The 25,661-nt window shown below is 47.3% G+C and overlaps 3 protein-coding genes across 6 annotated transcripts; 1 reads left to right on the top strand and 2 right to left on the bottom strand.

The window, feature by feature from the left end:
- The first annotated feature begins 2,148 nt into the window (after window positions 1–2,148).
- Window positions 2,149–6,558, top strand: FEM1A (fem-1 homolog A). Its single transcript, XM_052699925.1, has one exon. It carries the CDS (start codon window positions 2,600–2,602, stop codon window positions 4,646–4,648), a length of 2,049 nt encoding a protein of 682 aa, XP_052555885.1. The 5' UTR covers window positions 2,149–2,599; the 3' UTR covers window positions 4,649–6,558.
- A 2,755-nt stretch (window positions 6,559–9,313) lies between these two features.
- On the bottom strand, window positions 9,314–12,765 carry TICAM1 (TIR domain containing adaptor molecule 1). Of its 2 annotated transcripts, none has more exons than XM_052699927.1 (2): window positions 12,608–12,765; window positions 9,314–11,644 (listed from the first exon to the last, which is right to left on the bottom strand). In XM_052699927.1, the coding sequence occupies exon 2, from the start codon at window positions 11,435–11,437 to the stop codon at window positions 9,587–9,589; it is 1,851 nt and encodes a 616-aa protein (XP_052555887.1). In that variant the 5' UTR covers window positions 11,438–11,644; window positions 12,608–12,765; the 3' UTR covers window positions 9,314–9,586. The 2 variants fall into 2 exon arrangements, with proteins under 2 accessions (XP_052555887.1, XP_052555886.1); XM_052699926.1 differs by lacking the exon at window positions 12,608–12,765 and adding an exon at window positions 12,448–12,566.
- Window positions 12,766–12,991: 226 nt separating this feature from the next.
- Window positions 12,992–18,198, bottom strand: LOC128088965 (perilipin-3-like). 3 transcript variants are annotated; one of them, XM_052699922.1, is made up of 7 exons: window positions 18,128–18,198; window positions 17,465–17,660; window positions 16,778–16,860; window positions 15,540–16,470; window positions 14,921–15,120; window positions 14,603–14,731; window positions 12,992–14,517 (listed from the first exon to the last, which is right to left on the bottom strand). In XM_052699922.1, exons 1-7 carry the CDS (start codon window positions 18,182–18,184, stop codon window positions 13,969–13,971), a joined length of 2,145 nt encoding a protein of 714 aa, XP_052555882.1. In that variant the 5' UTR covers window positions 18,185–18,198; the 3' UTR covers window positions 12,992–13,968. The 3 variants fall into 3 exon arrangements, with proteins under 3 accessions (XP_052555882.1, XP_052555883.1, XP_052555884.1); XM_052699923.1 differs by having other exon boundaries at window positions 12,992–14,514; XM_052699924.1 differs by having other exon boundaries at window positions 17,465–17,589; window positions 18,128–18,197.
- Between the last annotated feature and the right edge of the window lie 7,463 nt (window positions 18,199–25,661).

The raw sequence follows: 25,661 nt of genomic DNA, 5'->3' as shown, positions 1-25,661 counted from the left end.
GGTAAATTGTATGAGTTTCAATAGGGCCAACTGTCGGGTTCTGCAGTTTGGCCACAACCCCAGGCAACCCGACAGGCTTGGGAAGGAGTGACTGAAAGCTGCCTGGTGGAAAGGGACCTTTGTGTACTGATGGACAGACAGCTGAATACGAGCCAGCAGTGTGCTCATGTGGCCAATAAGGCCAATGGCATCCTAGCTTGTATCAGGAATAGTGTGGTGAGCAGGACCAGGGAAGTCATCCTGCCCCTGTACTCGGAACTGGTGAGGCCTCACTGTGAGTACAGTGTTCAGTTTCGGGCACATCAATCCAGAAATGACATTGAGGTGCTGGAGCAGGTCCAAAGAAGGGTACAAAGCTTGTGAAGGGCTTGGAGAATATGCCCTGGGGCTATTTAGTCTGGGGAAGAAGAGGCTGAGAGGAGATCTTATTGCTCTCTTCCATTACCTGAAAGGTAATTACAGCAAGAGCAAGGCTGGTTTCTTCTAACTGGTGACAGGTGACAAGATGAGGGGAAATGGCCTCAAGCTGCACCAGGGGAGGTTTAGGTTGGATACCAGGAAAAACTTCTTTACAGAAAGGGTTGTTAAGCACTGGAATAGGCTGTCCAGGGAGGTGATTGAGTCACCATCCCTGAATGCGTTTAAAAACCATTTGGATGTGATGCTCAAGGACATGATTTGGCAGAGGGTTGTTAGAGTTAGGGTAGTATGGTTAGGTTGCAGTTGGACTTGCTGATCTTTAAGGTCTTTTCCAACCTGAGCAATTCTATGGTTCTATGATTCTACAGTCAGCTAGTGCATGCACACACACACGAAACCCCATTAAAATGGACCACCTGTGTCCAAACTCATTGCTGACAACTATTTACATAGGCGAACACAATTTTTAGCTTGTGAACACAAGTGTGGATTTGCAGAGGGAACATTAGGATAGTCACACAGCAAATATTCCAGTGCACATAGCCACTTCTCCTGTCCTCACACAGCACTTGCACAGCATGCACATCCAAGGTGCTTGGAAAACTTGGCTTGTTTTCTTTTCAGTGTGAAGCTGCTCTGTCCCCAAGCACACTGCTCATGCAGAGGACACACGCATGCAGCCCAACTTTGTGTGGGAATTCTGTCACAGACACTGGCTTTGGCTGTCAGGAGCACTGAGCACCTGCTGCTCCCAGTGACTTTAACAGCTGCTGAAGTGAAAATTAGGCCCACGCTGTCTGTTATGCAAAAGCAGTTTCTAAGCAACAAAAATTATATTCTGTGTGAAGGCAACATGCATTAGCAGCATAATCCTAGGTAATTCCAGACAAGACCTAAACGGGTGGAAGAATGGATGGACTGAACAATAACAATGATAGACTAAGTAATGGTAATAGAAATAATGAAGCTAATCTTATTTACTGGGAAAGGAGAGGAACGCTATAAATAAAACACAACAGGAGAAACCTGGTACCAATTCCCCATATAAAGATTTGAGCAACTTAAATTTGGCTTGCACCCTAAAAATAGGCTCTAGTAACCCAAGCTTTACTAACCTCAACCAGGGTGTTTATGGCCTTAAATATTTGTGCTTCACTCCGCATCAGCATTTGGGCACAGATAAAGCTGCACGTTGTGTCCTGCGCTCTGAGAGCGCTGGTCTGACAGCGCCGTGCCGCGGGCAGACCTTGCCCGTCCACAGCACTGCCAACCCCAAGCAGTTCATAACGCACAGCCTGACGACGTGCAGCTCTAGCCTTTCAATCACTTCAAGGAACGAAACAGAAATTAAACCCCCAATGAAATTTGTACACGTAAGGTTACGGAAGGGTTTTGGATGCCAAAAGCCTATCGGCTCTACACAGAAACTGAGGCTTCAGGCCGCGCTGGGGCTCTCAGGGTATTCCGGCACAGAGCGACTCTTTTTCTTTTCCCGCCTTTTGACCAACTCAGAGCCAGGCCCACCTCTCCCCAGCCGCTCTGCTTTCCCTGTGAGAGCTGCGGCCCTCACCGCCAGACCCCGTCTAATCCACACTGTGGAAGGGAAACCGCGGCGCTCACTGCAGCCGCCCCGCAACCATCCACCCCCATCACCACCACTTCCCACCCTCCTCCTCCCCCAGAAACCCCTGCGCTGACGGGCGCGGGGTGCGCCGGGTAACGCGGCCTCGGCGCTCCTGGAATCCGCGGGGAAGGGCTGCGTTCTGTACCTTGCTCGGACTGCATTTCACACAGCACCCTGCACGGAGTCTCGGCGCAGGCTGTGGTGGCCCCTTCCCCCTTGCGTGCAGGGAGACGGAGTCCCTACGGGGCAGCCCTCGCGTTGCCTGCCGGGCGCGAGACTACATTTCCCATCATCTCCCTCCATCTCCGTCCCCCGAGCCGTCCGGGCGCCATTTTGTTTCGCGTTCCAACCTAAGATGGCGGCTGGGCGAAGAGAGTGAAGGTTGTCGCCGTCGGGTAAGGGCCGTCTCGCCGAATGTCTCCGCTCCCGTAGGGCTCCTCCTCGCCGGGGGCCGCCCTCGCCTGTTCCCCGTCCCGGGGCCGATTTGGGTCCGCAGAGGCGGAACCGGTCCATGGCCAGGAGGCTGCCGACGCGTTCATCGCGGCCCCCGTCGCCATGGACCTGCGCACGGCCGTGTACAACGCGGCCCGCGATGGGAAGCTAAAGCTGCTACAGAAGCTGCTGGGCAGCCGCAGCCGGGAGGAACTGGAAGCGCTGACAGCAGGGCCTGGTGGAGGTGATGGCTCCGGGGGTGGGAGCACTCCGCTGCTGATCGCTGCCCGCCACGGACACCTAGAGGTGGTGGAGTACCTCCTGGATCACTGTGGGGCCCGCGTGGAAGAGGGTGGATCTGTCAACTTCGATGGTGAAACCATCGAGGGGGCCCCGCCGCTGTGGGCCGCATCTGCTGCCGGGCACCTGGGGGTGGTGCGCAGTCTCTTGGATCATGGTGCCTCAGTGAACCAGACCACGCTAACCAACTCCACGCCACTGAGGGCTGCCTGCTTCGACGGGCACCTGGAGATTGTGCGCTACTTGGTTGGAGAGCGCGGGGCTGACCTGGAGGTAGCGAACCGGCATGGACACACTTGTTTGATGATTTCTTGCTACAAAGGGCACCGGGAGATTGCACGTTACTTGCTGGAGAAAGGGGCTGATGTCAACCGCAGGAGCGTGAAGGGGAACACGGCCCTGCATGACTGTGCAGAGTCAGGCAGCCTGGAGATCCTGCAGCTACTGCTCCGCTCCAAAGCCCGCATGGAGAAAGATGGCTATGGCATGACTCCTCTGCTGGCTGCCAGTGTTACTGGGCATACCAATATTGTAGAATATCTCATCCAGGGAGGGCTGCAGCAGGAGGAAGAGGATGTTGCAGGGAACCAAAACGAGACCTGTGCTTTGGGTGGGAGCCATCAGAGGTGCTGCAGCGCTGGTCGGAAAACTCCTGAGGGCTGCGACAAAGAGCAGCATGAGAGATGTTGTGCATCAGCTTCCAGTCAGGATGACCAGCAGGTTCCTAACGTGTTCTGCACTCGAGAGGCTGCTGTGGAAGCACTGGAGTTGCTAGGTGCCACATTTGTGGATAAGAAACGTGACCTTCTGGGAGCCCACAAGTATTGGCGAAGGGCAATGGAGCTTCGATACGAGGGTGGGCAGTACCTGCCTAAACCTGAACCAAGGCAGCTTGTGCTGGCATACGATTACTCACGAGAAGTAAGTTCGTTGGAGGAGCTAGAAGCCTTGATTACTGATCCAGATGAGATGCGCATGCAGGCACTGCTCATTAGAGAGCGCATCTTGGGTCCTTCGCACCCAGACACTTCCTATTATATCCGCTATCGAGGGGCTGTCTATGCTGACTCAGGCAATTTTGAGCGCTGTATTAACTTGTGGAAGTATGCTCTTGACATGCAGCAAGGCAATCTGGAGCCTCTCAGCCCTATGACAGCCAGTAGTTTCCTTTCCTTTGCTGAGCTTTTCTCTTATGTGCTTCAGGACCGCTCCAAAGGCACTTTAGCTACCCAGCTGGGCTTCTCTGATCTCATGGGAGTACTGAGCAAAGGTGTCCGGGAGGTAGAGAGAGCACTTATGCATGGCAAGGATCCTGTAGTTGACTCGGCACAGTTCACCAAGACACTGGCCATTATTCTCCACCTGGTTTTCCTGCTGGAGAAGGTGGAATGCACCCCAGAGCAGGAGCACCAGAAGCGCCAAACTATCTACCGCCTGCTGAAGTGTAGCCCTCGAGCCAAGAATGGCTTCACCCCTTTGCATATGGCTGTGGACAAAGATACCACGACAGTGGGACGCTACCCAGTGGGCAAGTTCCCATCACTTCATGTTGTTAACTTGCTTCTGGAGTGTGGGGCTGACCCAGACAGCCGTGACTATGACAACAACACCCCGCTGCATGTTGCTGCTCGCAATAACTGCCCACTGATCATGAGTGCACTGATGGAGGCTGGAGCCCATATGGATGCCACCAATGCCTTCAAGCAGACTGCTTACGAGCTGCTGGATGAGAAGCTGCTCTCCAAGAGCATGATGCAGCCCTTCAATTACATCACCCTCCAGTGCCTTGCTGCTCGTGTCCTGGACAAGCACAAGATTCCCTACAAGGGCTTCATCCCTGAGGAGCTGGAAGCCTTCATTGAACTACACTAGAGTGGGAGAGCTGAACTCCCAAGCCTTTCTTGGCACTAACTTCGCCCCCCGGAAGTAGCACAGCCTGAAACTTAAGGCTATCTTTGTCTGGGTGTCAAAGGCCGTTTTGTGTTGATGGGCTGCAAGCTTTGTCCTTACCTGTCACTGGCAAGCTGGCGAGTGCGGGGGTAGGGGAGGAGAAGGATCAAGAGCTCATGGCTATCCTTCATTGCCACCTTCAGGTACTAGTTATCTCCATAGAGCACTGTATCCAGAGAAGGCTGCAGCCCCTGCGTTTTTCCATACGAACCATCTTATCCTGAGGAGGAAGGAAAACGAAGATCCCTGGGACCTGCTGCCTTTCCCATTAGTGCAGAATTAACACAGCATTAAGCTTTGGAACAGCTACATGTCACATATGCACTCTATCCCTTTCCATCCCAAAAATTGAACAGTTAGGAATGCAAGAGGGGAATAAAGTATTTTCCATCTAGTTCTTTCCCTGCCCCCTCCTCAGACTTGATACAGTACTGGTCTGATCGCAAAGTGGCTTATTCTCTGCTGAGGTAGTTGCTTTGCATGACAGTAGGGCTGGGTATGCTGATTATTTTTTTGTTTGTTTTCTTTTTTCCTTGGTTGGCCATGTAGGAAGTGATGTTGAAGATTTCGATGATTGTGCATAAATATGGGTTATTTTTTCTCTTTTAGAGCCAGGCCCTATCTATGCTGCAAGACTACTTCAATCCAAGTAAGATATAGTAAGGTCAGTTCTGGTTACAGTTTCATCAGAAGATATTGATATGAATGGGGAAGAAAACCTGTGACCTCAGAAACAAAATGCTAATTGGAATTCAAGATTTTGCCTTGCCCATTCTGCACACATTAACTCCCTTTCCCAAACGGGGTCCTTCAGCTCCAGAGCTCAGCAGGTGATCACACTGAGCTGTACAGAATGAATATAGCCAAGTTTCAGAGCCCAGCCTATGCACTTTTAACCATCTCTGAGGATGTATTCTGGTAAACCCCTTTAGGATGGGAAGTACTTACAGTGTGAGTGTGGGTAGTGCTTAGGATTTTTTAATTGAGCCAGTGAGTGTAGCATTGTCCGTATGAAAGAAGAAAGAAATGTAAGTTAAGGGCACCTTCTGGGCTTATTGATATCAACCCAGGAGGCTCTGTTAGTATCCCATTTTGAAGACCCGCATGAAGTAGATTGTTAATATCTGTTTTTGGCTTCTGATTCTTTCTGTATATTTACTGAGGGTGGCGGTGCTGCATCAGGAATAGAATTTGAAATCTCATCTGGCTACTGTTAGGCAAGCTCATTTCTCTAATTAGAATCTGCATGCAACTTTTTTTTCCTCTTTAAATTTGTAGTCTTGGGGTAGGTATTTGCCTACATTAGCAGAACCCTTCTTGGTGTAAACACGATGCTGTTCAAGCAGTTTATCTTCTTGCAGGAGGAGGGACTTTGGCGCCCTCTGGCTCCTTTTTTGGTCTGGGCAGAATGGAAAGCACAGTTGAGGGTGAAGCAGCTGCCCCAGCTTTTGAGAAATGTCAAGATTGGGAGTACAGAACCCTGGTAAACAGCCATGTGCTATATGCTTCTGAAGCTTCTCTATGTGTATGTATAAGCCAGCATACTCATAAACCTCAATAATCCAATACTCTCTGCTCCTTAAAGATACTAGAGATCTGCCATTACATTTTTGCAGTGTTAACTATAAGATCTATTTATAAAGTAAGGAGTTCTAACTTTTACTGAGATGTAAAGTTCATATGTAGTTTTGCTGCATTTTTCCCCCCCTCATTTTGGCTGAAACTTTATCTAAAATGCAGGAATGGAATTTGTTAATTTGTGAGCTGATGAGTGCTCTTAACTTTAAATAATAAAACAAAAAAAATGGCTGCTAGGATGTAAGTGCCTTGGACTTCTTGCTGGTAAGCCTCTATTTTCAACTCCTTGTTTCGTAGCAATGGTATGTTTGTGGATATGGTAATTCTGTTTCATTTCATCTGAATTTACTCATGGGAAGAGTTAATCTACACTGCAGATGCAAACATTTCCCCTGAAAAGGGATAACACTGATACTTGAATGACATATCTTTATATACTTTGCTTTGTCTTATGTAAATGAAGTATGAAGGGATTATAATCTTTTGACTCAGATATTACCAGCCTTATACACAGTCAGGACAGGCAGGAAGAGGGATGCAATGTGGCTGTCATCAATTTGTTTTTAAGCTCCAGAGCTATCAGTGGCAGATGAAAAGCAAAACAAAATAATTAAAGTTTCTGGAGCTAGTTTCAAAACAATGATTTGGATTTCAAAAATAGCCTTCCCTGGGCAGGAAAGGAAAAGATGTATAAAATATTTGAAAGTTTTTCTCTTCACTGATCATTCCTCAAAAATAATTTGCAATAGCTTGGTCATTGTTGAGCATTTCTCAGCTTCACAGAGAAACACAGGAGAAAAATCAGAAACACAAACACGTGTGTGTTCTCTTGTGAAAACAAAGAGTGACAAGCTTCCTTTTCATGATGAGGAAGAACAAAGACAGCCCTGAAAATGTGAAGTGAGTGAACTTGTTGCTGCAGTTGAAATAGGGCTTTGCCTGTTATGTGGCAGTCACACCTTTTGAGTCACTTGGAAATCAGTGTACAATAAGCTTAAAAAAAAGCACCCTGCAGAGTATTTTACTGCCTGCTGCCGTGTCTTTCTCTGTTTCTCCACTCCAAGCAAACTTGTTGTGACTGCTTACAAACTGGAGCAGTTTCCAGCTGACCAGCTTTGCAAGGTTTATAAAATTTATAGAAAGCATAATAAATGGAGCAAAATTGATGTCTATGCTTTCTTCAGAGGATTTGGATGCTGCACAACTGCAGTGTGACAATGTTGCAGTAATACAATGCCTATTCTAACAAAGGTGATGTAGAGAAAATAGGATCATCTTTAGAAAGAATGCAACCACCACAAGAATTTCAGCAGGCTCTGTAAAGCATAAATGAGTTAATCCTTTATTATTATGTCAGTGTGAGAAACAGAAGCCAAACTGTTTCAAAGCTGGAAGCCAGCAACTGATGGCAGCTCTTAAGCAGGACAGAGGGGGCTTTGGTTTGTCCAAGTCCCTTTATCTTGCACTAGTCTTAGCCAAGGAGGCCCAGGAGGAGCTAAGCCTTCCTTGAGGTCAAGGAAGGGAGATAGAGAGACATTCTGTGAACAGACTCATGAGTTCTTCTATCACCCTTTGGGCACTCTGCTTGGATAGTACGTGACCAGGATGGCCTGTAGTAGTCCTGCTTGTTGGCTTCCAGACAAGGCTGGCTTCTCTTGATTTGAAACATATCAGGGCAAGTATTCAGAGTGACATGAGCACACAAATATCAGCAGTAATATCAGGAATGGGAGTCACCTGCTGTGTATCAGTTGCACTGGCCCTGAAGGCTGTCTTTAATGAGCACTTGGTAGCTCTCTGGCTCTTCCAAGGGTGAGGAGTAGGTAGGGTGAGCTGCCCTACAGCTTGCACGGACCCTGGAGCAGTGCCAGTAGGCTCTGGAGTTTGCTGCTGTCACTTTGAGTCTGCTTGGCAGAGGAAACAGTTTCTAGACACCTGGTGGCTTTGGTCTGACCTCTGCTGACAGAACAGGCAAATGGCCATGGCAACACCCATCAGGCTGAGCAAGCAGGTTGGCATTGTGCTTCAGATGCCATCCTTGGGCTAAAAGCCTAGTAGAGGTCTGCCTCATAGAGCCATTGCCCAGATCCTGCAGAGTATCTCCCTGTCACTGGCCTTTCTTCACTCTTGTAATGCTCTGCTCAACACTTCTGGTTTTGAGTCAAACTTTTCCCTCAAAGGTGGTAAAATAAATGGAAGGAATAATCTCAGTAGAGCATATTTCTGTGTATAACAGCCAGTCTAGCAGGGCCTAATCCCATCTGTGAACTTTTCAAAACAGATAAAGGAGAACCTACAGCTTCTGCTTTCTCAGACTTTCTCCAAATTTTCCCCCTTTGCATTCTACCTTTGGTTTTTTGGTTTTTGGGGTTTTTTTGGTTTTTTTTTTCCCAAAGTACAGCTTTACTGTAAAGTTCTTATTTAGGCTCATACCTGGTGTATAATCTTGGTCCTTTGAGTTTAACAGAGTTTTCTTAAAAATATTTTTCTTAAACCATGCCTCTAGGGGCATGTGGGAATTCTATCTCACAAACACAAAGCTTGTCTCTTTGCAGTTTCAGGGGAGAACTGAGAATAGTCATCTCCTGATGCCTCAGCCTAGAGGCCCACAGCCTCTCAGAATTTTTTGAAGCAAGTTTCATGAATTTTCCCAGCTCTGATGTGAGGCTGGGGGAAATGGTGCTGCACAGCAGCAGCAAGGGGAGCGTGCCATGTGCACAAAGTAGGCACCGATATGAACAGGCCACACTGCAACCACAAGCAAAGAGGGCAGCCAGAAGAAAATAGTGTGACCTTGCAGTGCAGAGCACCTTCACAGGAGGCCACAGTGACTCCCCAAAGAATTCTCAGAAGATTTTCCCTCAGATTACTGAGGGTCAGCAGCAGATTATGAAACATAATCCAGATGTGCTATCTCCCAGCCCCCTCCACTTAAGAGCTAGACGTACAGAGATATCCTCAGCTGTCCCTTTTCTGATTTTACAGGAAACAACTGGAGAAATGCAAACATAAATTAATTAAAATTTATTTATCAAACCTTTCAGTTAATCCTCAGAAAATCAAGAAAATTGTTTTCTCGGTTAAAGGAAAATAAGCAAATGGATAGTAATCTGAGGAAATGACAACCTCTTTGTAAAAGAAGGCACTTTTCTTCTGTGCTCCAAGAAATAGAGGCTATTAGGCCCCACTGAAATCAGAATAGTCCCTTTTCCAGCAGAATCTCTCTAGTCTAGAGTTTGAAATGAAGAGTGGGTGACTCTAGCTGACTTTTTGCATCTCCAATTAAGCATTCTCCCTGGATTCTTCCCCACTGTCCTGTGGACCTGGTGCAGCAGTTTCCACATGCATTGTGTTGTGGTTCCCAATCTGAACCATTCGAGCATGTTGAATGATGATGGGATGGGCACCTCCTGGATCTGCAGTCCTGTAGTGCTGGCCTGATGGGAGATTAAGTGGTTGGGAAGGAGAGGGACCCAGCTGAGCAGATGTGGGATGACCAGCCTGGAGAAGTGGGTGTGTGGCAGCAGAGACAGACGTTGGAGGATGGCACTGTTGGGATAACTGGAGAGGCAGGAGCTGTTCTAGCAGCTGCTCTAGGCTTGACTGATTCAGCTGCACTACTGATGGAGACATCTGGGGAAGGGAACCAAGGGTCAGAGCACCTAAGTTCTGCAGTGTTTGGCAGTGATCCTGATAAAGCTCTTGTTTCCTTTTCTGCTCTTGGACTTGCTGTATCTGGCACCACATTGCCTTCCTTTCATTGATTTTCTCGGGGGTAAAGGTGTTCTGCACTGTCCTGGCAAACACAGGAGAGTTCTCATCCAAGGCCACCAGCACACTGAGCATGCTGGGAATCTGACTCCGCTCCAATGGATTCTCCTTAGGTACAAAAGGAATGACAGAGTTGTGCTTGGAAGGTCGCTGGATGGACTCCATTAGAGCTGAGTTTGTTTGAAACATACACTGGTGGCACAGAAAGTTCTTGGTCAGCAGAAGGATGAGGAAAGCAGAGTTTTCCATAGCATCCTGAAAGCAAGTCAGGTGGTTGTGTCCTGCAATGAGGAAGTCCTCACAGAATGTGGCACCATTGGGCACCCCCATGTTCTCCAACAGGTCCTTGATGCGACATGCAATATGCTCATCTTCCCAAGCGTGTAGAACAACAAAAGTGAAGAACTTTTTCTTTTCACCACTGGGCTCTGGTGCTAATGCTGCTTTCACAGTTTTTAAAGGAGGAGGGCAAGTTGGAGAGGCGGATGTGTGGAGGGGAGTGGGAAATGGTACGTTGTAAGGAACACTCTGAAGAGGAGGGGGAATGGTTGTAGAGGAATTGGTTTGAGGAGGAAAGGAACAAACTGAAGTGGAAGCAGCTGCGGAGTTGGAAGTGCCTGCTGGAATGTAAGAGTCTTCTATGGGTATGCAAGCAGGACCAGTATTTATTGTCGTTCTTGAATAGGGAAGACTTGTAGATAATTTTTGCTTTTGGTCTCTGTTTTTTTTTGGTACCTGAGGTTCTGCTATCACTGTGCTGGAAATATCATCACTCTCAACAGGTTGGCCCACAGCACCAAGTGTGGGCAGCTGTGTTTCAACAATAGGGAGAGATGGATGACAGGAACTGACCTGCAGTGTCTTCCCCAGATGGGGGACTTGGGGATTTGTGTCCTGAGTGGAATGACTGCTGGGGCTGCCTGTTTCCTGCAGGCTGTGGCTCTGTCTCTCTCCATCAGGCTGTCCAGTATCACTGGTGATCTCTTCACACACCCGACTGGACTCACAGGAAAGAGTTGGCGTGCGAAAAATAGCTGTTGGCGATTGACTGATCAGGAGATTGGTGAAGGAATTGGAGATCCCTGAGGATTGCAAGGTCTGTGGGCCTGAAAAGTCTGAAGTGTTTCTAATCTTCATTGGGGAGCTTTTTGCCATGCTGTTTGGGCTGGTCATACGGACAAATCCTGTGCTCACATCAGATCTCAGTGTCCGAAACTCACTATCTGAATCCACAGTGCTGACAGCTGAGCCACATCTTTCCTGATCTACAACCGGGATGCTATTGAGTGCGTCCCTCTGAGCATCCCTGTTGATATTAAAAATGTCCTCAAAGCTTGGCTCGACGTCAGCACCCTGTGCCATCTCATCAGCTGGTGGCCAAGATGATGGACTGTAGCAGCGTGGATGGAAAAAGCATATTACAGCATTTGGATTCAGGGTTTATTTCCCCGCAGTGCTCTGCATTGCCCTGGTTGTACTTCCTGTACCATGCAAGCAATGCCTTTTTGCAGCTCAGTGATTCGACTCAGAAGTGAGCTATCTCTGTCCTGAAGAGCAGAGCAAATGAACCTATGAGAAGAACATGGGAGAACGTACTTAGAAACGATGGGGCAGAAAGCTCCCAGGCTCTCAGAGCTCTGTTTTTTTTCCCCCCACATTTACTGCTTACAAATATGCCAGCACATGTGACATGCTACACACATAATTCCAACTCTGTTATTAAGCAAAGAGTAAGTTCTTCACATTCTTTTCACATTACAGACAACAGTTTTAAAGTCACTGCTAAATTAATCATGTATTTGGGTAAAGCCACGCACTCATCTCCTCCAGGGCCACTCTTTGCAGTGGCAAACTAGGAAATAAAGCCCTTTCAAGTCCCAGGAAGGCCAAGAATACCCACACATCTGCTCTTGGGCTGCCTCATGTCACTGTGGACATTGGTGCGATCTCCTTCTGTATCTAATCCCTGGTCTCTTCTAAACCGCAGCACTCACCGATGCTGACTGAGCGGGGTTAGATTGAATAGCAGACCTGCAGCTCCACAAAGAGCCTGGTGAACAGCTTTCTGCATGTAAAGGAAACTGGGGTGTTTACAAATAGCTCTCAACTGGGGAAAGTCTAAAATTTAAATTTGTTTTTCTCATTCAGAAAAATTCTCTAATTGCCTAATGAATGAGTTCAAGCTGAACCTGAGGAAGTTGGTGGCACTTTAAACGAAAACCGTTTCAGTGAAACAGTCGATGGGGGGAAGGAAGGAATGAAAGGCCGGGCATCGAAAGAGCAGAGCGGGACCTTTGTAACTCGTTGATACCCTTCCGCCTTGTGACTCAGCGAAATGCCCCAAACGCCCCCAAACCTCTCGTGGTTCTCACCGTGCCTCTTCGGCCGCCGCTCTCCGCCCCGACGCGCAGCGCTTCCGCGGAGCCGCACCACAAGCACCGCTTCCCCGTCACACCCCCCGGCTGTACGGTCCTACCTGCGCTGCTCCCGCCGCCCCGGAGCCCTCGGCTCTGCCGCTAGACCGCCACGCACCCCCTTCCCGCACAAGCAGCACCCTCCAGGGCCAGGCCTGGGGTCGCGGATGAGGCCTGAAGTGAGACGCTCCGCGCTGCCCCGGGCCCGGCGTCGCTGCTGCCCGGGCGGGGCCTCCTGGCACACGAGGAAGCGGAGAAACTCGGAACACCGGGGCGGAGCAGAGCTCGGCCGCAGGGCTGGGGCGGAGCGGCCCCGTGGAGGCAGGACGGGAGCGGCGCTTGCGGAGCCGGGGCAGGAAGCCCAGCCCGAAGCAGCGCCTCCGTCCCACCCCCCCCGCCTCCCTTCCCGCTGCACTCGCCCCGGCAGAGGATGAGCCGTAACGCCTTGTGCTGTCACCCTCTGTTATAGCTCCTGGAGGTATTTAATGCAAGCTGCCAAGAGCACATGCGCTATAAGAATTACATTTTCTTACAGCGAGAGGCTTTCGGCATCGCTCCTCCGAGAGTCAGGGGCCAGAGGTACGATGGGAGAGTGACGTGTGTGCAGAGTGGGGCTGGAACACTGGGAGAGGGTTGCTCCTGGTGCAGCTCTTCCACTGAACGCATTTATTATGCAAGTGATTTGTCTAACACAAGCTTCCAACCTGCTCTAGGTAAAGGAAAAGTTTTATTTTCAAGTCTTTACCATTACTCCAACCCTAGCAGTGGTGCCATACCAATACAAAATAAGTGACACTAGGAACAGTTCCCAAGCAAACACTGCTTTGTAGAAGTGAACAGTACCTACCTCCCTGTTTTGTTTACAGCCACAAAATATTTCACTTGTAGAATTAATTTAAGCACACACAGATAATCACTGAAGTTCTTTTTACAGTCAGGAAAGACAGTCCCACTGCAGATTGACATGCTTACAAGAAAATCCCTCTACAAAAGAGCAAGTTTTTGGCTGATAAAAAGAAGTTACTTCTGAGAAACAGCCTCTCGCCCCCAGCTGAAGTCAGAAAGGAAGCAGTGTCTGTAACACAGTTTTAAAACTCCAGGAGGAAAACACGATCAAAGGTCAAGTGAATAATCCTTAAGATCTCTGCAGCTTGGATGAAGTTATTAACATAATTCAACATTAAAAATAACTCAAGACTTCTCATCCACAGCTTGTCTCAGCAAGAACCACCAGTCAGCTGTGCTGACTTAATTAAAAAGTACAGACCCTCTACCTTCCTTTTTTGGATTAACATGCTTGAAGAAAAAATACATCAAGATCTGAAATCACCCCATCTTGGTCATCAAGCCTTCTTGCAAACTACATCTTACTGTAAGCTCATTCTGGGACAGTGAGAGCAGCAGCATGACTGACTTTGGGTACATGATTAAAAGACTAAGGAACATTCTTACGGGCCTTAGCCAGATGAATTGAGCTTCTCAGGGATCTTCCTTCAGCGCATTAGTTATTATCTCCTCTGCAGCCAACACCTCTTCTGCATCTACCTTCCCTTCTAGCTTCTCTAGCATTCCACATGCTTCCCCCAGATTTGTTGTTGCTCCTTTTGGTTCTTCAGGCCTCTTAGTCACCTTTGATGAAGCAGCCTTTTCTACAGCAAGTGATTTTATATTACTTTTACCTTTTTTCCCCTTTCCGCTATCCCGTGACACTTCAGCTGTTGCCTTGAAGGGACCCACAAGCCAGTTTAGAGGGGTGTTCTGGGTTACATACTCAAACAGGACATCGAGAGACCTTTGGGCTTCAGCCACACAGTTCCGGCTCTTGGTCAGAGTTGTGCTGGAGAGATCCTGAAAAGAATTAGCACTGGCAAAAGAAGTGTGCAGCTTCCTGATATTTTGAGTTGCCTGATGCACAGCTTCTTGGATGTTCCAGGGGAGGCCATGGATGCTGACTTTCAGATTCTCATAAATAGCTTGTAACTGCTGAGTGATGATATGCAGCATAGCTAGAGTCCGTGATTCCATCTGCTGGGAAAGAAATACAGCTCAGCTGCTGTAGCAGATGAGATGCACACCATTCACAAGAGGTCCAATTACATACACCCACATATACCTCCATTCGGGAAGCTGTTTTAACTTGGTGTCCCTTGGGTTGAGTCAGACACCAGCTCACCCACAGCTGATGGAGTTTCTCTTGCCCGTCCAGAAGCTTCTGGCCAACCTCCTTTTTCACAGATTCAATCTGATAGGAAAAATGAGAGGCATAGTTGCATTCAATGTACATACAATCAGCTAAGCAAAAGTGGTTCTGTCAGCACTTCAGATAGGCAGGGACACAGCTAGGTGCAGGATGGAAAAGCACCTACAACCAACTCCTAAAGCAGAAAGGTTACAGAAGGAAAAAAAAAAAAAAAAACCAACATGTTTGTACCAGATTTATTGCCAGCTGTAGTTGTGAGAGTGCATTCTGAGTGCTTTGTTTAACATGCTGCAACTTGTTCAGGGAGAGCTGATAGGCTCGGTGACGGACTTTGCTAGAGAGGGAACCCAGTCGAACAAAGTAATTCTGCTGCTGTTTCTGCTCCTCCACAGAAGCCATACCAAATCCCTCAACAGCAGTGGCAAGTTGACCTGAAGGAAACAAGAACAGAGGTGTAGCTGTGCTAGCTGTAAGGAATGGCAGGGAGTAGTAAAATCCCATACTGGAAAAGTAGAAGACTGAAGTTGCTGTATAAGCAGTAGAGGTTTGCAGATGCTCAGGTATTAAAGGTGAGCTAGTCCCCAAACAGAGTGTTCTCTTCAGATAAACAGGCTTGACAGACAGGTTGAAGCAGGCACCCACGTTTGTCTTGAGGCTGTAGGACAAGGAGTAGCTAGCAAATTCTTGAAGTCTGTCCCACAGCAAGCAGCTAGGCAGCGTTGACAGAAAGCCATCCTGGTGATACATACAGAGCTACGTGTCTATTTAGATGACTCTTTCAGCATCAGATGCTCCCTAGCCATGTGAGAAAGGCTTTGCATTTACAACCGCCAGCTCAGCATTTTCTCACCTAGTTCCTCTTCAGTCATGGGGAGGTAATGATCCACCAGATCTTCTGATACACCCAAGACAGATTCAACACCACCTGCCACTGCTTGTCCCACTGCCTTGGCTTTGCTCGCACTGTTGAGCACCACCGAATTAGTTATCTCCACACCCTCTTGGATGGCTTCTCTGCTCTGCTCAAGGGCTGTATTTATTTTGGTAGCTATGGTGCTGTACACAGCATCCAGAGCTGTACTGACTGTTGAAGCAACCGCTGATTTGGTCTTCTCCATACCATCCTGAACAGCCACTTTTGTTAGATCTACTGCCTCTATCACCTTGTTAGCCACAAGGTTCTTGGCACCCTGGGCAACCTCCACAGCACTGACAATAGTATTTGCTACTGCAGACTTGGTCAGTTCCATGCTGTCCTCCGCAACATGCTTACTGAGATCCACAGCTTCTGTCATCTTGTTACTCACAAGGTCTTTGGTACCCTGGGCAGCTTCCACAGCACTGACAATAGTGGAAGTAACCGCAGACTTAGTCAGTCCCACGCTGTCCTCCACAATGTGTTTAGTGAGGTCTACTGCTTCAGACACCTTGTTAGTGACAAGCTCCCTGGCACCCTGAGCAGCCTCCACAGCACTGACAATCGTATTGGCAACCGCAGACTTGGTCATCCCAATACTGTCATCCACAATGTGCTTAGTGAGGCCTACTGCTTCAGTCACTTTATTAGTTACAAGGTCCTTTGCACCTTGAGCAGCCTCCACAGCGTTGTTAACGCTGTAAGTGACCATTGATCTGGTCAGCTTAACACCATCCCCAACAGCATTTTTAGTGAGATCCATAGCTTCAGTCACTTTATCAGCCACTGCTTCTTTTGCCTCACAGGCAGCATCCATAGCAGATGTCACTTTGGTGGAAACCAGCTGTTTGGTGTCTGAGAATACCTATGACAGGAAAGGAATAAAGATTATTTTTTTCCTGAAGTGGGTTTTCCCTCCCCAAAGTCGCTTTTCCATGTGGATAACTGTGTGCACTCTGCTAGTAGACCAGAGAAACACACTGTTTCACGTTTGTTTCCACATGCTGAAGGCATATCTCCAGCTTTCATCAGCTAGCTATGAGTCCTTTAGCCTATACCAGGGACTGACCTGACAGAGCACTGTTGCCAAATTTTATTTCCCCAAGTTCCTCTGTGCCCATAACAGTTCCATCAAGAGATCAAGCCATGACTCCCCCAGAAAAACCTTTTACCTTATCTGCTGGCTGTTGAAGAAAAGGCAAATTCTCCTCCAGCTGATCCAGTCTTTTACAGGCATATTCATTTGCAAGTGCAACTACACAAAAAAAAAAAAAAAGACAGTACCAGTTTAGACTTCAGTTTTCAGAGAGGTTTTGACCCTACAATGACCAACAAAGAGGGCTCACAAAAGCAAACAAAAATATTGTTTTGGGATGAGATGCATGCAATACCCCTAAGTGACTGGAAGGAGTGGAGCCAGGATCCACGTCGGCCTAGACCTCATTTAAGGCTTGACAGTAGAGGCAAAGGGATCTTGTTGGAGATTTACTGTGTACCTAAGGCCTTCCAAAGGTAAGCCAGCTTTCTTCCTTCATTTCTGTGTCCGCAGCTACTGTGTTTGGGCTTGTCCTCATTTACTGCAGCCAAAGACTTTAACACCCTGCTATTACTGCTATACTTTCCACCCCATTATAACATTACAGGGGAGTCAAGAGGCCAGACTTCACATACTCTAGTAACAATATTACGTCCAGCAAATTCAATGAAATTATTGAGCTGCTGAAAACAAACAAGCAGGGGGCTGAGTGCTACCATTAACTAGAATGTACTCTTAAAAAAAAAAAAAAAGTCACTGAATGAGTCCATGAAACTCCCCTCCCTCTCTACTCCTTCTGTATAGGAAGGGCCCCCTTGCTTACTTTGTGAATCCAGTTGGTTCAGTATGGGTTGTGCGCCACCAACCACACTGCCTACTGCAACTGCAGCCACAGTCTCAGCCACATTGCAGACACCACTGAGGCAAGGATGCATTTCCTTAGTAGAACTGTAGGCAGATGAGACCAGGTTGAATGCAGAATTAAGCAAAGGCAGGTTGGTTATCCGGTTGACAGCACTCTAAAATCATAGAGAAATGTGTGAAGTCAGAGAACCAGCCTCAACCTGGTGTGCGAATATAAGCTATTAAAGATTCTAAGGCAATTCAGTCTATCTCATCTTTTTTTTTTTTTAGGCTCAGAGTTGAAGAGACTTGCCCAAATACAAGTCTTTGTCAGTAGCAAGCCAGGAATAGAAGCTGGAGCTCCAGGCTTGTCATGACTAACTCAAACTTTGTTTCAGCACCATCAAGTTCAAATGTAGAAGTAGGAACTATAACAGCTAATGTTTCAGAATTATTTGCATTACCTGAGCCAGCCATGGAATATTTCCTGGGGCAAGCTGGCTTCTGTATGAGTTTGGACTTAGGCACAGCTTCATTTAGTCATTCTTTCTGCTACCCCCAGCCTGTTTTTGAGATGCTGGCAGAAGTTGCTAACTACTATATGTCAACAGGTAGTTTAACTGCCACATGATAAAGTACCTACCTCTTGTTGCTGTTCCTCAGCCTCCCAATCTTTTTTTGGGATCTGCTTTGATGCCATAGTGAAGTCAACTGCAGCTGAAAGGTTAAAAAAGGGCACAGACATACAATTTAAGATTCTGCCAGTTAACCATAGTCACAGTAATACTTGCGAGAAGTAGAGGGCAACAAAGTTTGGATCCAGAGCAGTCTAGGAACTTCACAGTAGCATTGCTACCAACTTCAGCAATGCTGAAGAATATGAAGATGCTCCAGAGGAGGCTGTGCTCCTGCTGTAGCATTCTGATCATCTACTTAAAAACTTGTTCTGGTCCTGCTGGAGAGCAAAATTCACCTCCTATGATACTAACTCTCAGAAGCATTCTTACTTTGTAATGGGATTTAAGAAGTTCAAGTATAAAAGTGATACAACAGCTTGAATGTGTATTGTCTCACTAGCTTGGGATCAAGGTTGACATCCAGACACACCAGAATAATGACAGATCTAAGATTGCATCTTGCCTCAGTCAGGCATAGCAGAGATTTCAGCATACTTGTTGTTCCTTGCAGTATCTGCTTCCCTGTCTTGCCAGCTAGTGTCTCTCTTCTTAGAAATCCTACAGCCTTTTTCCAGTGGGAATCCCTCAAACCAGAATTCATTACAAACAGGATTCCCAAGCCAAGAACTAGACTTCCTGGCAGACTATCCAAAATGCCTGCCGTCTGATAAGCAGCAGAGACTGCTGTCTCTTTCTTGTCAACACTGATCTGCTTAATTCTTACATTTTGCTGTGGAAACAGGAACAGAAAGTTGGGACAGAAACAGTGAAATGGTCATTCGTTTGCTCAGAACAGATGATGGACAGAGCTTGGGGAGACTTCTCAGTAATCAGTGCCACTGTGTTTGACAGTCTGGCAAGTTATGTATGGAATTAATTGGCACTGTGGTGAGAACAAGGCAGTCAGGGATGCAGAGTACATGCCTATATCAGGAGTTGTCACAAACTGGGACACTCTCCTTTTCCTCTGGAGGGCCAGCTGACATAACACCACATCAAAGGTACAGTTTAAACTTCAGCAGCCTGGGAAAGCTTCTAGAAAAATCGCTCCAAGTAAAAGCAAGGCTTGAATGCAAGTTTCATGCCCAAAGTCCACATGGTTTGCGCAGTGAGTAGTTACTCCTCTCTCAAACAAGTTTGTTTTTTTGAAGCTGAGAGGCACAGCTATTTCAACACCATTACAAACAACTCCTTTGCTGAGTTGCATCACTTCACAACAGTGAGAAACACTCATACTATAGTGCCTCAGTGGCTGGTGTCAGGGTTAGCACACAGAACAAAGTACAGCCAGAAGTAGTGCTCTAGCTGCAAGTGTAAGTCAGGAGTAATTAAATTTAAAAAAAAATACAAGGATTTAGAATCAACCTCTGAAGTACTAAGAGCTCTCCTAAATTATGGAGGCAGCAGTTAGTGACAACCCTCACAGCACAGTCATGTTAGAACATAGTTTGCTGTCCTCCAGAGGAGGAATCAGGGTGTGTTGCAACTCCAGTGCTTGTAGCATGGATGTGTCTTCGTGAGTCATGCAGACAGGGTAGTTTTGTTTTCTCTTTCTGTGCTCTCACCTCCAGAGGTGGGGAGCAGATCTTATGTGCTGCTAGATCACAGGGAAGCGCTGTACTCAGCAGCTCCACGAGTTGTTTCATACTCTCTGTTGGGAGACGTGACTCTAAACTGGGGTAGCTGCAAGCAGAAATCCCACAGTCTCCTCTATCAGCAGGCAGCCTCTCAAGGAAGAAAGCAGAAGCAGCATCACTACTTGCTCTAGTTGCACTAAGCAAACCAATTCTCCCTTAGCAGGACAGCTTTGTCTTACAGATTACTTCATATTGCTACAGCAGAGATACGAGGTCACTGCTGGAGAACATTCTCAGAATAGTTCCAGAAAAAAAACAAAACTTCTCAGTATGTCTCTCTAGTGTGGCATAGTCACATAGCTATTGGTTATTGCCAAATTTGACACAACTTGGAATTCAGCAAAACAAAGGGCTAAGGCACCAAAACCCCAGAGCTGCTGCCTGCCTGTTTTCTTCACCTCAGTCTATCACCACTCTGCAATAGGGTAGCCTGGCACAAAAGTGCTTTCTTGCTGGGGTAGGCAGCTCCCCTCATTTCTGTCTCTGACAACAATCAACATACACACATTAAAAAAAACAAACAAACAAACAAACAAACAAAAAACCCAACAATCCCCAATTTTAAGCTTGCACAGGGCTTTTCTTTTTCTCTGGAAACAAGTTCTGCCCCGGGGAAGCTGTTACATCATCCTGTGGATGGAGAGGTAGGATCTCAATTAGGAATCTTTTCCCCCCTCAGTGTTTCATCTATGGAACACTGATTGAGCCACAGCTAATATGCCTAGTTCAGTAGCTTACCTGGCAGCTCTTTAATGGACATTAACAAATGAGGCTAAATTTAACAATTTGGATATGAGCAGGGAGGACTGTCCAGGGCAGAGGTATTAATCTTTGTTTGAAGCACTTATTTGCATTTTTTTTCAGATTTATCATTAATACCTTAGTTACCATAAATGTGGTTGGCATAATGTGGTCAAGAGAATTTCTGCTGCAGGGGAAATGGCAGTGCCCTCAACCAATCATGGTGTTTGCAAACACTCAGGGTAGAGCAAGATCTGGAAATGGGATTAGAGAATTTAGGCCTTGGAACAGCAAATACAGAGTTGCTGGCAGAAGTACGTATCTGCAACCTTTCTGGAAAGGCTATCACTTTTAGGATGCCTCAAAGGCTAAAACCACTTCTGCAGTGGGAGTCGAGGATTGCTCCCTCCCAGAATCCCATGGGAAAATGAACACCATTGGTGGCCATTACTAAGTACTTCCTTGGGACAGGAAGCATACAAGCTCCTAGAATTTGGAGATAATTAAAACCATTTCTTCTATTCTAAAGAGAAATAGCTTCTGGGCTTCCCAGTATTTTCTGTTCACTGATTATAATGCAAGAACTTCCAGAGCTCTGGACTGCACCTGGAACTTGCAGAGCAAGAAACATGCTTTGCTGACTACTAAACAGGAATTTCAATCTGTCGGTTTCAATAGAACCAACTTTGGTAATGAAGTCTTTCACAGACACAATTTCAGGCAGCCACAACCATATGCAGAATCCTGTCAGTCTTGAGAAACACCACACGGGTTTGCCAAGTACTCCTTCAAGCAGCCAGGCAAGGCTACATGCACAGCTGCAGCCTCTGTCCGCCCATTAGCAAGAAGTTACCTTGTCACTAACCCCTTCGTTAACTCTATTATCATGCCTTCACCGAGTGATCATCAAGGGAAATAGCTATAGGCAGTAGTGTCAACAGGAAGGGCATGCCCACCTGAATCACAGATCAGCAGCAGGCACATCACGCACAGCCATGTACTGCAGACCCCCTGCCCTGCCTCTTCCCTCTAGAGAAAGAAGAGCTTTTGGACCTGCAGCTGCCCCAACACAGCTCAGATCCACAGGGATCTTATCAGAAGCTTCTTCCTAGCCCTAAGATCTTTTTCCTGGCATACCAGGTAAAGCACTGTCACCAAGATGCCACTCTGTCTCTCTAGTAGCCCATCCCAAGGCATCTTTTGTGCCTAGCAATGGGGAAAGTAGCAAACAACACTGGGACTGCAGCTGCCCCTAGGGAAGCTGATAGGGGAGGAACACAACCCAAGCAGGAAAAGGATTTTAGGAATTTAGCCTTAGTGCTCCCCAGAAGCAAGAATCAGCTTGAAGCCCAGCCTCTGCCTTACATCTCTGGGAGGGCTGCAAAGCAAGAGCCAGCCTCAGGAGCCTCACGGTATGGGAATAAGCCAGATGCCCAACCCACAACATCCTCCCCACCAGCCCTCCCTCACTTACCTCGCTTGTGTCCTCGGGTTCAACAACAAAAACAGGGAGCCTCGCCTCGCTTAAATACCCGCGGGCCTGATGAGCAGACCAGATAGCCAATGGACGCACGATACGCGCTGCCCAGGCCAATGGGAAGAAAGAGGCGGGAGGTGTGAGGAGGCTCCTCTGAAGGGTCAGAGCTGAGCCGCCCCCCGGAATAGAGACAAAACTGATGGGGCCTTTTAGGGGACCGCGTTGGAGGGAATCCGTCCCTGCTGTGTTCCCTGCCCGGTAAGGAGCGTTGCAGTAGGACCAGGGGCTGGAGGTGCTGCCATGGGGCCCACCCAGTGCTTGGCCCTCAGCCTGCTGGTGCTGCTCCATGGTGGAGATCACAGAATGTTTGGGATTATAAGGCATCGTCTTCCAATCAAGATGAAACATCATCTAGTCCAATCCCCCTGCTGGAGCAGGGGATCACAGAATCACAGAACTGTAGGGGCTGGACAGGACCTCTAGAGATCGTCAAGTCCAATGCCCCAGCAAAGCTGGCCCCCTACAGCAGACTACACAGGTAGAGATGGCTGAGGTACTTGCACCAAGCATGCTGTCCAGACAGAGATTGAGAGCTATTTCTGCAATCCTTCCAACAAAGAACTGCTGCAGAGCTGTCTGTGCTGTTGGGGATTCACGTCTGGGCCTTGCACACCACCCACAGTGTAGGATCATGCATCGCAGCTCACATTCAGCTGCAGTTTGGGAACAGGAGTTCAGCCCATTTCTCGGGTCACGGCTCAGCCCCTGCCAGCAGGCAGCTCATGCTTGGCTTTTGCCAAAGCTGTGTTAGCAGCCAGCAAGGTGGTTGGCAAGTGCTTGGGATGGCATGCCTTGCTGGCACTAGGCATTGCCCAGAAGTCTCAAAGGAGTAAGACAGACGGTCTGTGGTTCAGCAATTGGTGTTTCCTTTGCAGATCTCCCCTGCAGCATGAGCTGGAACTGCCGAAGATGGCAGGCACTCTTGCCCCCAACCTGCGCCTCGGCACAGCAAATACATAATGAGGAAAGGTGCTGCTTCTCCAGCTGTGATTTTCAAGGTAGAAGTTGTCTTTCATTTTCATACTTGCAGAGTCCCCAGCAATACAGGACTCTGAGCCTGGCTAGAAGAGATATGGGCTCTTTAATATACAATAAATAATGAATGTTTTAGTATTTTGTTTTTCTGTTTGTGTTGCTTCATGTTCAGATCTCAAAAGATGGTTTGAAGCTATTAATTAAACTTGCTGTTGTCTGTTTTCCAGATCTGAGGGGAGGAAACTGAGGCACAGGTAAGAATTATCTGAAGTCTTCTAATATTCAGCTGATTGAGTCACTTTGTTTTTGGCCCATGCAAGCAGGAGACCTTGGGTCTCATTTCTGTGTTGCCTATGGAAGCCATGAAGGAGATGGGGCGCATCAGTGTGTTTTGAAAGCGTGTTGTTAAGCTAACAAAAACACTGACAATTATCACTTTGCAGCTTTGAGGTTAAAAGGAATCCCCCTCCTTACCTGAGTCAGACTTATCACCATCTTATTGCCTGAAGAATTTTGGAGATCTCAATATGGTGGCTTTTATATGTTGTGATCTGCACAGGGGAAGGATGGATGTTCTTATCTGTCCTCAAAGATCTGAGGAAACGTTTTTCTTTCAGGAACCCAGGAATCAAGAAGTTAGTCCTGTGTTTTTGTAAATGTTTGGGCTATATATGGAGGTGGGCTTTGTGTTCAAGTAAGCTAGTCCAGGGGTGTGCAGGGCCTGAGCAGACTTAGGTCTGGTCATGATGGTGAAAGTCCCATAAGCAGACTAAATTGCATTGTTTAAATGGGTAAAACAGCGCTTGCAATCTGCACAACACATCTTCATGTGACTGGTAGCACAGAGGAATGTGTGTAGAAGTGAGAATTCCCATGTTCCTTTGTAAGTGGAAGGTGATTTGCATGAGTTAACACCAGAAATTATAATTAATTAGACAGTGTTTGATATCTGAAGTGTCACTTTGGTGATCCAGGACAAAAATACTAATGCTTGGAGCTGCTGCTCAGTGATAGGCCTGCCAGTACTGTCAGAACTCGGAAATTTTGGAGATTGTAATTTAAAAGCAAAGGTTTGCGTGCTCATTTCTGTGATTCTTGTTATGTATATACACCATATAACTAAAGCAAAGATAAAATCAGTTCAGAAGTTTGATGGGTGTGGGAAGGTGTGGGAGGAAGCAGAGAAACATGCTTGCGGAAAAGAGTCATGCTGGCTGGAGCAAACAAACCCTGTGGCACCAGACAGAGTTATTCTGCAGCCCCTGTGCATGTGCTACAACGTCAAGACATAGTGGAAGTGTGGAGGATTTGAAGGATCAGGCCATTATAATGCTTTCCCTGTGTTAGTCCCCATTCCTCTCCCTTCTCTGTGGTGTGCTCAGCATCATCTCTTTGGGGACCAGAAGACATGCATGACACCCCATCTGCCAGTGCACATCTGCTGCAGTGGAAACAGTCTTGTTCATCTTCACTAATGCCCTTTATTCCATAAGTAATATGCCAAGATGCTGCGGTCACCTTCCCCATGATAGACTCAGGCATGAGAAGAGATGATTCATGGGTGAGGCATGTGTTGCTTTGATTTCTGTTCCTTGCTTAAGTCAAGTAAAGCCCTCAGGCTTCCATCAAACTCCTTCACAAGCTCTGCTCTGTTTAGCTCAGGTGTCCCTCTTTTCAGAGCTGCAGCACAGAGTTGTTTGGAGCCCACTGAAGGGACAAGTCAGCCTGTGGTCTTTGCCATTTGTTTCCTTGCAAGGTCCAAAGGATGGTGTGCCCCATGTATCTCCACTGCCTGGAACCTCTGCTCTCATATTCCTGTCTTCAGGAATATTCTCCACCACTTCCCTTTGATGGGAGTGGGTCCTTTGGGTAGCAGTGCAAAAATAGTTTCAACTGGTAATGACAACTCAAAGCACTTAACCCTTCATACTGCAGCTTCCTGTCTGCTGCAACAGCAGTTGTTGCTCTTCACAGCAGCCTTGTCCAAGACCACGGTGTGAACAAGCATTGGGTATCCTTGTGCTAGTCCTGCAGTTCTGGCTGTTTGGATCTAGAGCAGAGTGATGGAGGCAGGGCTGTGGCAAGAGACTCCTGGTTGGATCTTGTCTTGTTCTACCCAGCTCTTGGTTTTTGCATGATGATCTCTAAAGGCAACGGCCATCAGAGTGCCATGGGTGAAGTACCAAAAGCTTTAGCCTAACTTTTACCTCCCAAACCTGTTCTTCCTAAACCTTCAAAGCACTTTCCTTGTCCAAGGCATGCTGCAGCTCCCTACTGCCAGTTCTGTGTTCTGCAAACCATGAAACATGCTGTTACCATGAAGCTTTTAAGCTCTTAGAGTGTTTAGATCTCTTTTGAGTTTCTTGTAGTTTTCTAGGATGAGACACCCTGCTATTTCTCCCCAAATTCCTTATGTCTTCAGATACTGAACAGAAAGTGCTGTAAAGGCACTGTAAGGCATAGATTATGGATCATAATAACTATGATGGGTAGATTGTCCTGCCCACACAAGGGCAAATCTTGGAGCTGGTATAACCAGCTATCAATTCTTCTTTATCCAACACTTTAAAAATCATGTTTATCAGCTGGTATTCCTTATGTGCATGCCTG

Source organism: Tympanuchus pallidicinctus, unplaced genomic scaffold (assembly GCF_026119805.1).
Source record: "Tympanuchus pallidicinctus isolate F22 unplaced genomic scaffold, pur_lepc_1.0 scaffold38, whole genome shotgun sequence".
NCBI lineage: Eukaryota > Metazoa > Chordata > Aves > Galliformes > Phasianidae > Tympanuchus > Tympanuchus pallidicinctus.
The sequence above is the reverse complement of the archived record's forward strand: the minus strand, read 5'-3'. Positions and strand labels throughout refer to the sequence as shown.